Source organism: Saccopteryx leptura, chromosome 4 (assembly GCF_036850995.1).
Source record: "Saccopteryx leptura isolate mSacLep1 chromosome 4, mSacLep1_pri_phased_curated, whole genome shotgun sequence".
Taxonomy (NCBI): domain Eukaryota; kingdom Metazoa; phylum Chordata; class Mammalia; order Chiroptera; family Emballonuridae; genus Saccopteryx; species Saccopteryx leptura.
The window spans coordinates 136,106,962-136,119,109 of record NC_089506.1 but is presented as its reverse complement, the minus strand read 5'-3'; the positions used below and the strand labels follow the sequence as shown (position 1 = coordinate 136,119,109).

Here is a 12,148-nt window from a genome sequence, read left to right as displayed (position 1 = left end):
CGAGTGCAGAAGAAAATATTGGGCCCTTTAAAATAAAGAGAGAGACAGGGAAAATAAAAGTACATAAATAAAAAATATTATGTACTGTTAATGTTAAAATTGCACATATGAAACCAAACTTGGTGTAATTAGAAAAAAGTGTGATGTTGGGGTTTTACGGGGACCTTTAGACGTCGTGGGCGCGTGCTCGGTGCGCACGCCATCAAACCCACCTCTGCAAAGAGATATATTTTGGAGTGGCAAACTGCTCCCCTTCAGCTAAAACATGATGTTTCTGAGACCTAAGAATTATGGTTTATTGTTATTTCAACCTATAAAAGACTAGTGTCCCATGCATAAACACAGCACTTTATGGAACAAACAACTGAGAGATGAGCTGCTCTGTGGAATTGTTAGCAGTTTTCATGGCTGGTCTATGCTTCAGAAAAAGATTAGTGAGTTACTATACTTTTTCTGCCAAATCATAAATAAATTGATATGCTTATTATAATTATAACCTAGTATCTTCTTGGGATCATCAACAGTTGATCATTGCCAACTTTTATTAGGTCCTTTGGAAGATGTAGTTTATCCTACTTAAGCAACCAGAATTTCCTCCATACATTGTTTATAAGCATTTTCCCACTAGAAAACCAGATATACTGTGCATATTATGGCTTATAGTTTACAATATCAATAGATCCTACCTATTTTTAACAAGACAATATTTTTAACAATAAACTGGCTAGGTGAGATTTTATACACAAGAACCAAGCTTTATTATATCTATCGCTGGTTTTTACAGTCTTCCATCAATGTGGCTCATTCACTCTGTCAATGAGCCTGCTATGGAGCCAACCAAGTATTTATAGAATGCTACTCTGTACATGCTCTCTCAGAATGTGCTAACTGCTTCCTCCCCTTTCTCCTGAACTTCATTAGAAGTTACCACATTATAATGAACAGTTTGATTATAATGATGATACTCTTCTAATAATACCACATTCATTTACCACCATTCCCCACCCAGCTTCTACAGTCCTGTAGGCATTTAACTTTAAAAGCACAGACTAAAGACTATATATATTATCAAAACTTCACCAAAAATGTTAAAGAGATATAAAGCTTATTGAATTTATTTCATTTCATTTATCACATTTCTTTGAGTCTAGTGATCAAGATCACATACTAACTAGTGCTATAAGCAGATCAACTTACTTACCTGAAATGCCACTGCCTCTTCAGCTTTTCCTGGCAGAGTGGTAGTACGGGTAAAGAATTCTGCATTAAGAGAATGGGTGCACAGTTGTTGAGGGGCCTGGGAGGAACTGCAAAGTCAGACTATTTATGGTCAGTTGGTTATAAGAATGAACTACGTGTACCTGCCTTTAATCCATAAATGTATTACTGTAGCAGAATATTACAACAGTACGAAAACTAAAATGCTAGTTAAAAAACTTGGTCTGTTGAGGTTTTTTTTTTACATAAAATCAGGAGGTTGAACTAGTAAACTCTAGAAGTAAAACTTTCCTCTCTAAAAATGTGTCAAAATTCAAATAAAACTCAAATAATTTAAATAAAATTATGTGTCAGATTTTATTATAATTGTACAGTATAGAACTTGTGAAACATCTACTTGTGAAGTGAGTATTCACTTGCTAAATTGTTTGATATGTTCATATTTTCTTAAACTGCATAATTGTGTAGTATTTCTTTCAGTCATTAAGAAAGATATTATTCTTTTCAAAATTAGAAGCAAATTACACATGAATAATTTGTCCCTAAAAAAAAATTCAGTTCTTTGAATTATGTAAGTCTTGCATAATTATATATTCTACAATATACCTTAGACTACTAAATTTTCAGAAGCATAAACTAAATGCTGTATGTTTTCACTCTAAAGAAGTCAATGTTTTCTCTTCATCATGGATGTGTTCTAAATTATTCTCATAAAATAAAATATAGCCTATAAAAAGAGCTTAAATGATTGGCATTTTATAGAGACTTATTTTTTTTTAATTTTATTTAGAAGAGATTTTTTTAATGATTTTAAATTTTCTTTCTCAACAATTTGTTCTTAAAGACTAAGATTTAAAGAGTTTCTAATGCCAGGTTAAAATATTTAAAATAAGATTTTTTTTTTTTTTTTTAATTTCTGAAGCTGGAAACGGGGAGAGACAGACAGACTCCCTCATGCGCCCAACCGGGATCCACCCGGCACGCCCACCAGGGGGCGACGCTCTGCCCACCAGGGGGCGATGCTCTGCCCCTCCGGGGCATCGCTCTGCTGCGACCAGAGCCACTCTAGCGCCTGGGGCAGAGGCCAAGGAGCCATCCCCAGCGCCCGGGCCATCTTTGCTCCAATGGAGCCTTGGCTGCGGGAGGGGAAGAGAGAGACAGAGAGGAAGGAGGGGGTGGGGGTGGAGAAGCAAATGGGTGCTTCTCCTATGTGCTCTGGCCGGGAATCGAACCCGGGTCCCCCTCACGCCAGGCCGACGCTTTACCGCTGAGCCAACTGACCAGGGCCATTTTAAATAAGATTTAAGGTGATTTATACATTGCTACATTAATTTTAAGGATTCTAGTACATGCAATTTTATTTTATGGATAAATTACATTTTGCAGCCTCACATTAAGGTAATAACTTGCTCTGATATGGTTCTGTGTTCTTTCCCCTGAAGTAGGTTTTCTAAGTATCAGTGCACACATCATACTACAGTGTACTAAACCCTCTCTGATCAGGGTGTGAGATGAGGTTGCTCGGGAAGTGGGGGGAGAGGAGCCTGCAAAGACTGGTGAAAGAGGAAGCAACATGTAAACTGGCCCTTGCAGGGTTAGCAGGAATTTACTTGACAGAAAAAGGAGGGTACAGAGTAATCTTAAGAAATAGAGAATATTCTGGTGTTGATAAATCATATTTAGAGGCTTTTTTTTTTAAGAACTACTAATGTTAGAAAATATTAACAAAGTTAACATTTGAGCAATGTATTATTATAGATGTCCAATTTGATCTTGTAGATAGTAAAAGAAGTTAAGGCTTCAAATGGTTATCACCTGCAATTTTAGTTCTGCTAAATTATTTATAAAACCATTCCCTTGGCAGGGAGATCTGGGACCTTCAGAGAAGGAAGGAATTGGACTGAGAAATCTACCTTAAACTAGTGTGAGGAAAGAGAAAGAGCTGATTGCTCCTGATTCTTAGGGAACTGATATAAAACACTCCGGCTTATGAGCAACTATAAAGAAGAGGGAGGCTACTACTTCCCACTGGCAGAACGGAAAAGCTCTCATTAGAAAAAAGAAATTAGGAAAAACAGAAGTTTAAAAGTCCATGAATAATTCTTGATATACTAGAAAATAATAATTCTTTAAAATTGAATGACTTGTACTGAAATAAATTATGATTATAAATGTTGTGGTCTTTTCTTTAAGAGACTATTTGGAGGAAATGTGATGGACACTTGATTTGTATTTGTTAGTTTTTTTCCTTTTCATTTAATCATCAAATATTTATTGATCTTTCTGGTTTTGTATATATTTTTATTCACTTTGGGTTATCCCATTCATTCTGGGCAATTAAACATGTAGAAATAAGAATTTATGACTAAATATAGTTTTCATATATCACACTGCTAACTGTACTCTCAATTTATTATATTATAAAGAATCTTACTCTGTGAATTTTGTCTAATTTGGAAAACTATTTTAATAGCATAACCTTGATTTTCAGTCATATATAGTACTACGTGTTCTATCAAGTAGGGATGATGTAACATGACTTTTGAGATAAGGCGCCAGATTGAAATACTATTTTCTTCAGATTTTCATTGATACTTGCCATTTGGTGAAGAGAACATTCTATTTGTTCCAGATTTGTGGACTGATAGTACAAAATAATTTTTCCAGAAAATTGTTTCTCCTATTAATTACAAGACTGTGAACCTTGAAAAATCCTAAGCAGAGAGCAGTGATCTTTATCTGCTTTATTCACTAATATGTGCAACCACTAAAGCAGGGCCTTTGTAGGTATTTGATAAATATTTGCAAATAAACTAATCTTTAGCATACCTTTTAATTAATAAGTGCAGCTTTTTAAATTCTCCCTATTGACCTTTGATCTGAACAAAGGAGCATAATTGTTTGTTGGAGTATTTTCTCTTTAGATTTTTATTTATCTCTGGAAAGCATAGAAATAGTTTTCTCTCGCCCTCAGTCAAGGTGGTTTGTGCCTTAGGAGCATGACTCTGCCCCTCATGCTGCCCCGCTCCCACGCCCTTCAGATTCTTACAAATATTTACAATATACTAATATTTATACTTAAGGACAATGATGGAGATAATCACCACAGAATCATGCGTTTTTATTTTGTTGATTTTCTAAGGGACTTTAGAGATCATCTAGTTTAACTCCCTCATTTTAAGGTTGAGAAAGCTAAAGCCCTGAGTTTATTTGCTCAGGGCCCTTCTGCTAATTAGCAGTGCTGCAAAAACTAGAATCTGGGCCTTTGACTTCTAGTCAAATGATTTTTGCATACACAGCATAATAACTTTTTTAAAGTGAAGGATTTTCTAGCAAAAATATTGATTCACCTCATGACCCATGCAAATCATTTGATGCCCATGCTATAAAAAAAATTTTTTTTGCCCCAAATATAAAGAGTAAACACATTTTATAGCCAAGGAATCTCTTTTTGAAGAACCTGTTCTTCTGAGTCAGTTATTGCAGAAAGTATTCACATGTCTGTCATAGGTGTACTTTATATTATTAATTATTATTAGGAAATCCCTTAGATTCATATTTTACCATACATAATTTAAATTTGTTCTAATATCTCAAATTATATTTGAAGCAAGTTGATTTCTGAACACTGAAGTACAAATATTCATATAGAATGCTCTCAATTGCTAGTATGCAACCACTTTTGGGTTCTGTTGCTGTGTCTGTACCTCAACAGGTGGGCAGTTAAAGATAGAGGTGGTTAATTAGATAATGTAATGTAAGGGTCAATCTGAGTATTAAGAACTTAGGTTATAACAACACTAATTTAATATTAAAATGCTTTAACCTATCCCTGGCTGGTTGGCTCAGCAGTAGAGCCTTCGCCTGGCATGTGAAAGTCCCAAGTTTGATTCCCAGCCAGGCTCACAGGAGAACCGCCCATCTGCTTCTCCACTATTTCCCCTCTCCTTTCTCTCTCTTTCTCTCTCTTCCCCTCCCACAGCCAAGGCTCCACTGGAGCAAAGTTGGCCTGGGCACTGAGATGGCTCCATGGCCTCCGCCTAAGGTACTATAATGCCTCCAGTTGCAACGGAGCAAGGGCCCAGATTGGCAGAGCATCGCCCCCTGGTGGACATGCCATTTGGATCCTGGTTGGGCACATGCAGGAGTCTATCTCTCTGCCTCCTCACTTCTCACTTCAGAAAAATGCAAAACAAACAAAAAGAATACTTTACCCCTAGTAATCTTTATATTTTAAGTAAAAATAGTAGATTTTTAAATCTAAATTAACTAGATTTTTTGCTTTAATGACATAGATTGGAATTAATAAGCTTTCCTTTTTTTGCCAAAAAACAAAACAAAACAAATATACATTTGAACTTCTGGGAGAAAGAGCACATAAGAGGAAATAACGAAAGAGGTGCTCTATCTATCTGTCAATCTTACTACACTGGTGGGGCCTGCAGGACCCAAGCAGCCACATGCACCGCCTCTTCCTCTCGCAGTCCTTTGATAGGGCCTCACAGGTGAGGACAACAGTCCCATTAAAATACATTTATTCACATTGCCATAGATTAGAGAAAGAAATTTCTCTTTTCAATTAGTTTATTAAACCAATGCCATAGCATCATTTTACATTCAAAGGAGCATGCAAATTTCAGATGCTCAATTTCAAATAAGGCACATCTCAGTATTTATCTCAGCATTTGGTATTGTGTCATATTTTTAACAATTTCTTCCTCATAGTCCATTTCAAAGTGAAATTATTATAAACAAGAATTATTAGTAAACCATTTTTACTTCTCTGTGTTTCAAAAACTAAATAGAAATTATACTTTGAATTACTGAATATGTCATATAACTTCTTTGTGAAAGAAAGGCAACCAGTCTAAAATTCCAGTGGCACTATTTAATTACGAAAGTTTTTAAGTTGAGTCTGGAATTTGAAGACAGTTTTTAATGCAATTAGGTATTAGGAAAATAGTAGAGAGCGTGTGAGTATTGGGGTCATTTCCAGTTGGCAGGATACTTAACTAGTCCAGTTTAGAGTCGGGTTTCCAAATGAGAAAAGAGAGCCCAATTTGATCAGTTATATGTAAAAACTAAGCATGTTTTAAATGTTCAAGTTGGAAAATTCACTTACATTTTATCAGCTGGAGATGACAATATTACCTGAATAATCCACTTGTTTCTTTTCATTTAAAATGATCTCTTTGGAATACATTAATATATAAGACCACAGTGAGCAAAAAGCCAAATTGCTCACTTAACTCAAAGTTTCTCTTATTGGTTTGTCCAGACCCTTCAAAAGATATTATAGGAAAATATAAGACACACAATGCAATATACAAATCATGTATCATAGAAATGTACACTTGAAACCTATATGATCTTATTAACCAGTGTCACACCAATAACTCTAATGTTTAAAAAAGGAACAAAAAGAAAAAGAAAAATTCTATACAGCATAAATATTTGAGGATTTTATTTTTCAGATGCTGCTTTAAAAATAGCCCTGGGAATTTTGTAGCCATAAACCACAGGCCTAATTTCTAAAAATATTTTTAGAAAATATGTTATAAATATGAAATTTCATATATAAAATACTATAGATCTGGCTTGCCCAAGACTTTTTAAAATTAATTCTTATTTATATTAATTCATTCATAATATTTTAATTTATAATATTCAGCACTTGAGTTGATAATTTGCTTATATTTCATGTAAGGAATAATCTTACATTTAAGTAAATTATATATTGTGTTTTACTGTTTATAGAAAAATATAGGCCCTGGCTGGTTGGCTCAGTGGTAGAGTGTCGGCCCAGCATGTGGAAGTCCTGGGTTCGATTTCCAGTCAGGACACATTAGGAGAAATGACCATCTGCTTCTCCACCCCTCCCCTATCTCTCCTCTTCTCTCTTTGACTCTCTCTTCCCCTCCTGCAGCCAAGGCTCATTGAGTTGACCCCAGGCCAACTTTTTATTATATACATATATATTTATTGTGTATATATTTTTATATATTTATTATATATAATATATTATTATATATTATATATTACATGTAATAAATAATATATTTGTTTTGTGTGTTTTGTATATTCTATATATTTATAACATATATAATAAAAATAGAATTTTTAATAAATTTTAGGAATAACTTAAAACACTTTAGTGCTCAAATCAGAGTGATCAAATATATTCTCCTTCTACTCAAAATTGAATAATCACTCAAACGATACTTTTAGGATGTTTTTCAGTTCTTGGACTGAGTCAACATATCTTAGCTGCTTCTGATTCATCTGACAAAATAAATAGATTTTAATATAAGATCATTTTCTTATTAGAAGTACACACTTCTGCCTGACCTGTGGTGGCGCAGTGGATAAAGCGTCGACCTGGAAATGCTGAGGTCGCCGGTTCAAAACCCTGCACTTGTCTGGTCAAGGCACATATGGGAGTTGATGCTTCCAGCTCCTCCCCCCCTTCTCTCTCTCTCTGTCTCTCCTCTCTCTCTTTCTCTCTCTGTCTCTCCCTCTCCTCTCTAAAATGAATAAAAAAAAAAAAATAAGAAGTACACACTTCATAATTTGCTAGGTTCAAGACATACAAAGACATTTCAGCTTTGAAGTTTATAATCAATTTTAAAACATTACAAATCTTTGATGAAATGAAGCCATAGCTCTTTTAACCACAAAGACTCTTGGAAAAGAAATTTCTTTAACATTTTAAACAGGGCTATAATAGAAAAGGTGAAAAAATTTGACAACTTTAAAATTATTAAAGGAAATTGATAAACAAACTGAATAATTTAGTCAAAAGTACATATTTAGAACCCAATTTGTATAATGACGTAGCCAGTCACTGTAGCTCTTCCTGAAGTTTTTATTTTTTATATTCAATTGCCTAAATTTCTTTATCCTTTTTGCCATTTAGATACATTATCTTAATAATAATTTACATTTAAAAATTGTTTTGCTATAATTACTTTAAGGATTTTTGGTATTTTGGTGATTTTATATTTTTCTTGGAAAATTTTCCAGATATTCTACAAAGATAAAATACAATTGTAATTTTTCTTAAAAAGCATTTATTCTACTGAAAGCAATCACACATGGAAGCCAATTGATTTCTGTTTTGTGAAGTTCTAAAAATTTTTAAATCAGTTTATTTTCAGATCTGTACTTTACATTGTGCTGAGGGTTTTTTGTTGTTTATTTGTTTGGTTTTGTTTATTTGTTTGTTTTATTTTAATAGCCTTTTATGTCACCTCGGTACCCTGGAGGTCCAAGGCCCCCATTGAGGATACCTAACCAGGTAAGATTTATGTGCTACTTAAGTTTTGTTTTGTTTTTTTAAGAATCAATAAAGATCTGGAAAAATGTCACAAATATCTTTTACCTATGAAATATTAAATTATCTTTTCTCTATCTCATTTAATGCTACTTCTAGTAATATATCATCTACTTTAAGGGTTGGTCAACTACAGGCCATAGTTTGATAACTGTTTTTGTAAATAAAGTATTATTGGTACACAGCCACACAAATCATTTATGTATCCCTTGTGGCTTCTTTTACACTGCAAAGGAAAAGCAAGTGGTCATGTGACAACTATGTATAGCCTGCAACCCTAAAATATTTACTATCTGGAACCTTACAGAAACAAAGTTTGCTGACCCTCGGAGTCTACCATGTATTTTGAATCGAATTTTTAAATATATATGGTTTTGTAAATGCTGATTATACTCTTTTTTAAATGATGGCAATAAAATTTTTTATAGACATACTTTGGTTTATTTTTCAAATATGTTTTAGCCTTGATATGTTTAAAATATCAAAGCTATAAAATTTATATCAGTTTTTCCCAATTATATTGACACACCAGGCATGTCATTAGCTTTTCCTGAAGGGTTTAGATATATTAATAAATATTTAACAATAGATCTTCCAAATATTTTACCTTTGAGAGCTCTGAGATTTTTATAAACTTTTGTCCTCAAATAGTTTTTTTATCAACATTATAAATATTTATTTGCTAAAGTAAATAAAACACAATTTTTACTGGCAAGGAGTTTATAGTTTAATTTTAGGGTACAAATAACAAAAAGAAATTAATGCATAATTGTATGGGATAGTTATGTCAAGATACTTGTTTTATCACTCTCTCTAATTTTGTTATTGTACACCTCAGCATTTTCCCAGATTTAGAGTAAACCTGTTATAACAATAAAATCTCTTTGTTGTTCTTATTCTCGATTTCCACTTCCTTCCTGATCAGAAATAGAAGAAAGTTGCACTTTTAACACATTTTATAGTAACAGAGTCTGCTGCTTCTCTCTCAACTCTTACTGAAATTATGCAGTGTCCTTGAAGTGTCCCAGTGGACTGATGTTCCCTGCTTCTACTGCACAGGAAGGAGTGCCTGCTTCCACATTCACCCCAGGGGACTGCTTTAAACAGGAAGCAGTGCTGGGAGGGCTCGTATTAGCAGCTAGAGGAGAAATCCTTTAGACTGAATCTGCATTCAGAACATAGGGCCATGGGAACAGTACATGAGATAGAAAAGGGGAAGGCACAGATACCATATGTCAAACATATGGGAATTTCATTTTCTCTGTGGGTGAACCTGTATATATTGACAGTAGATCTACTTATATAGGTGCCTTAGTCTTTTAAATTTCTTTCCAAAGGACAAAAGATTGCATCTTTTATTGAGGTCTTAATGGTGTTTGAGACGTCCTGTCCATAACTTTGTTAGTACATACATCTAAGAGGTTCCTAAAAACTATATTAAAGAAATGTGAATGTTTTGTAGTGTATTATTAGAATTTTTTGACTTCGTGTATTGATGAAAATCTGACATAGTCATTGGAGTTGCATTTATTTGACATTGTTGAAATGCCTGGTGTGCTAGGCTCCACACCTGTGGAGACCAAATGAAGTGCTTTCAGGAAGAGGAGTGGGTTGGTTGTGAGGATGTGGAATATAAACCTAGATTTTTTAAGAATAAGTATTTAATATATTTGGCTATAAAATATGCAATTAAAAGGTTAAAGGTAATAAAGATTTATGATACAAACTTTTTCCTCAAGCATTTTTTTTCATTTTTCTTTCCTCAAGAATTTTAAAATGTCTTTACTAAGAATATTTCAAAACAACTGTACTCCTCTGTGAGCAGCTCTTTTCTGTCCCCCTAACTCAGACACCTAACTTTCAAATTCATAATAATTTACATATATATTATTTTCAAATAAGTTTTAAGTAAATTCTGTTAATAGTGTAAGCATATAGTTTTAGGAAATGTTTAACCATTTAGGTGCATGACCCTTTCAAGCAACAAAATAGTTCTTCAGTTTCATTATGTAGTCATTAAAGTAGAATTAGCAAAACTGTTTAAGGTGATAAATTCATATGATATATAGAAAAATATAAATGTTATATATTTTTTATTTGGCTTTCATTTATAGTGATCATAAACTAATGAAATTTTGTTTTATTAGTAGATTATATATAAGAAAATAAAAAGTGAGGCCTGGCCTGTGGTGGTGCAGTGGATAGAGCGTCGACCTGGAAATGCTGAGGTCGCCGGTTCAAAACCCTGCACTTGTCTGGTCAAGGCACATATGGGAGTTGATGCTTCCAGCTCCTCTCCCCTTTCTCTCTCTCTCTCTCACACACATTCTCTCTCCTCTTTAAAATGAATAAATAAAAAATAAAAAGGAGAAAAAAGAAGTAAAAAAAATAAAATAAAAAGTGAAATATTTTTAATGGTGTTGACTAATTATTTTGAATATATTAATAAACAGCCCTTTAATAAACAGATACTTCAGAATTTATAATTACTAGTAATTAGACTGTAGATTTTAATATGTTTTCCTGACATTGTTTTCATGGTTCTGGACTAAATTCACAATGGTTTATATTTATACTGTTTGTATATTCTTAGGACTGAGTATTTGGAATATGGTATAATATCACTGTGTCAAAAAATGTATGAAGGAGTAATGGTCTCTAAAATGATGAAAGGAAAGTCAGATTACAAAAATATACAATTTAGCAAAGAATAACTATATACAAGAAAACATGAAACACAGACTAATCCAAAAAACATTTTGACTATATCATTTTATACTGGTATTTATAGCTACAGTTGTCAGAATGGGCCATTGGTGCTGAAGTATCCATAACCTGGAGTAGAGCAGGTCTTTATCCTTCTCAGAAATAAACTATCTAATCAGAAAAAATAATATTTATTCCACACTGTGCTAAAAGCAAACCAAGGCAGCCAGAAATACAAACTGTTATTAACACCAAGAATAAACTATTGATTTATTGATCCTATAGAATTTTTAGCATTTATACTGTGTCTGACCATTCTGAAACTCTGTCAACAGGATTGTGAATTGACATAACACATAGTTGATGCTGTTGACCATTTATATTCTAAACCTGATTATGATATTCTAAAAATCACATTACATCTATTTTACTGAAACTTTCAAAAATATTTGTTCAATAACAGATTAGTGGTTAAATAAATTATGGGATATCTAAATGGTGAAATAGTGAGAAACTATTAAAAGGCAATCTGGCAAATTAAATTTATATATATGATAAAATGTTTATGATCTATTATCAAATGTGAAAAAGAAGGCACAAAACATATATAGTACATCACCTTTGCTCTGTCATGGTACATACTTGGCAATTTCCCCACTCATGTGCCTCTTTGCGCACACTACACTTGTCATAAATATTATAAGGACCAAATCTTTTATTTTTAGGTGGTAGGATTATGAGCAATTTTTAAATTTTTCTATATTTTTAAAGTTTCCTTAGAGTAAGTTATTATTTATGATTAGAAAAAAGATATTCTAATTATTCAATATATAAGATTATCTTTTATTAATATTGAATGTATAGTTTTTACATGATAAAAGGAAAAACAAA

General features: G+C 33.0%; 1 protein-coding gene across 12 annotated transcripts in view; it reads left to right on the top strand.

Moving 5' to 3' along the window:
* SSBP2 (single stranded DNA binding protein 2) overlaps positions 1-12,148 on the top strand; it is a 406,179-nt gene that overhangs the window by 332,544 nt on the left and 61,487 nt on the right. For 10 of the 12 annotated variants that reach the window (XR_010751123.1, XM_066381777.1, XM_066381781.1 and 7 more), the window contains one exon: positions 8,456-8,515. The exons of the other annotated variants lie outside the window; for them this stretch is intronic. Coding sequence is in view for 9 of the 10 variants with exons in the window: in XM_066381777.1 (XP_066237874.1) it covers positions 8,456-8,515 (60 nt within the window). In the remaining variant the exon portion in view is untranslated. The remainder of the gene's footprint in view (positions 1-8,455; positions 8,516-12,148) is intronic. 12 annotated transcript variants of the gene reach the window in all.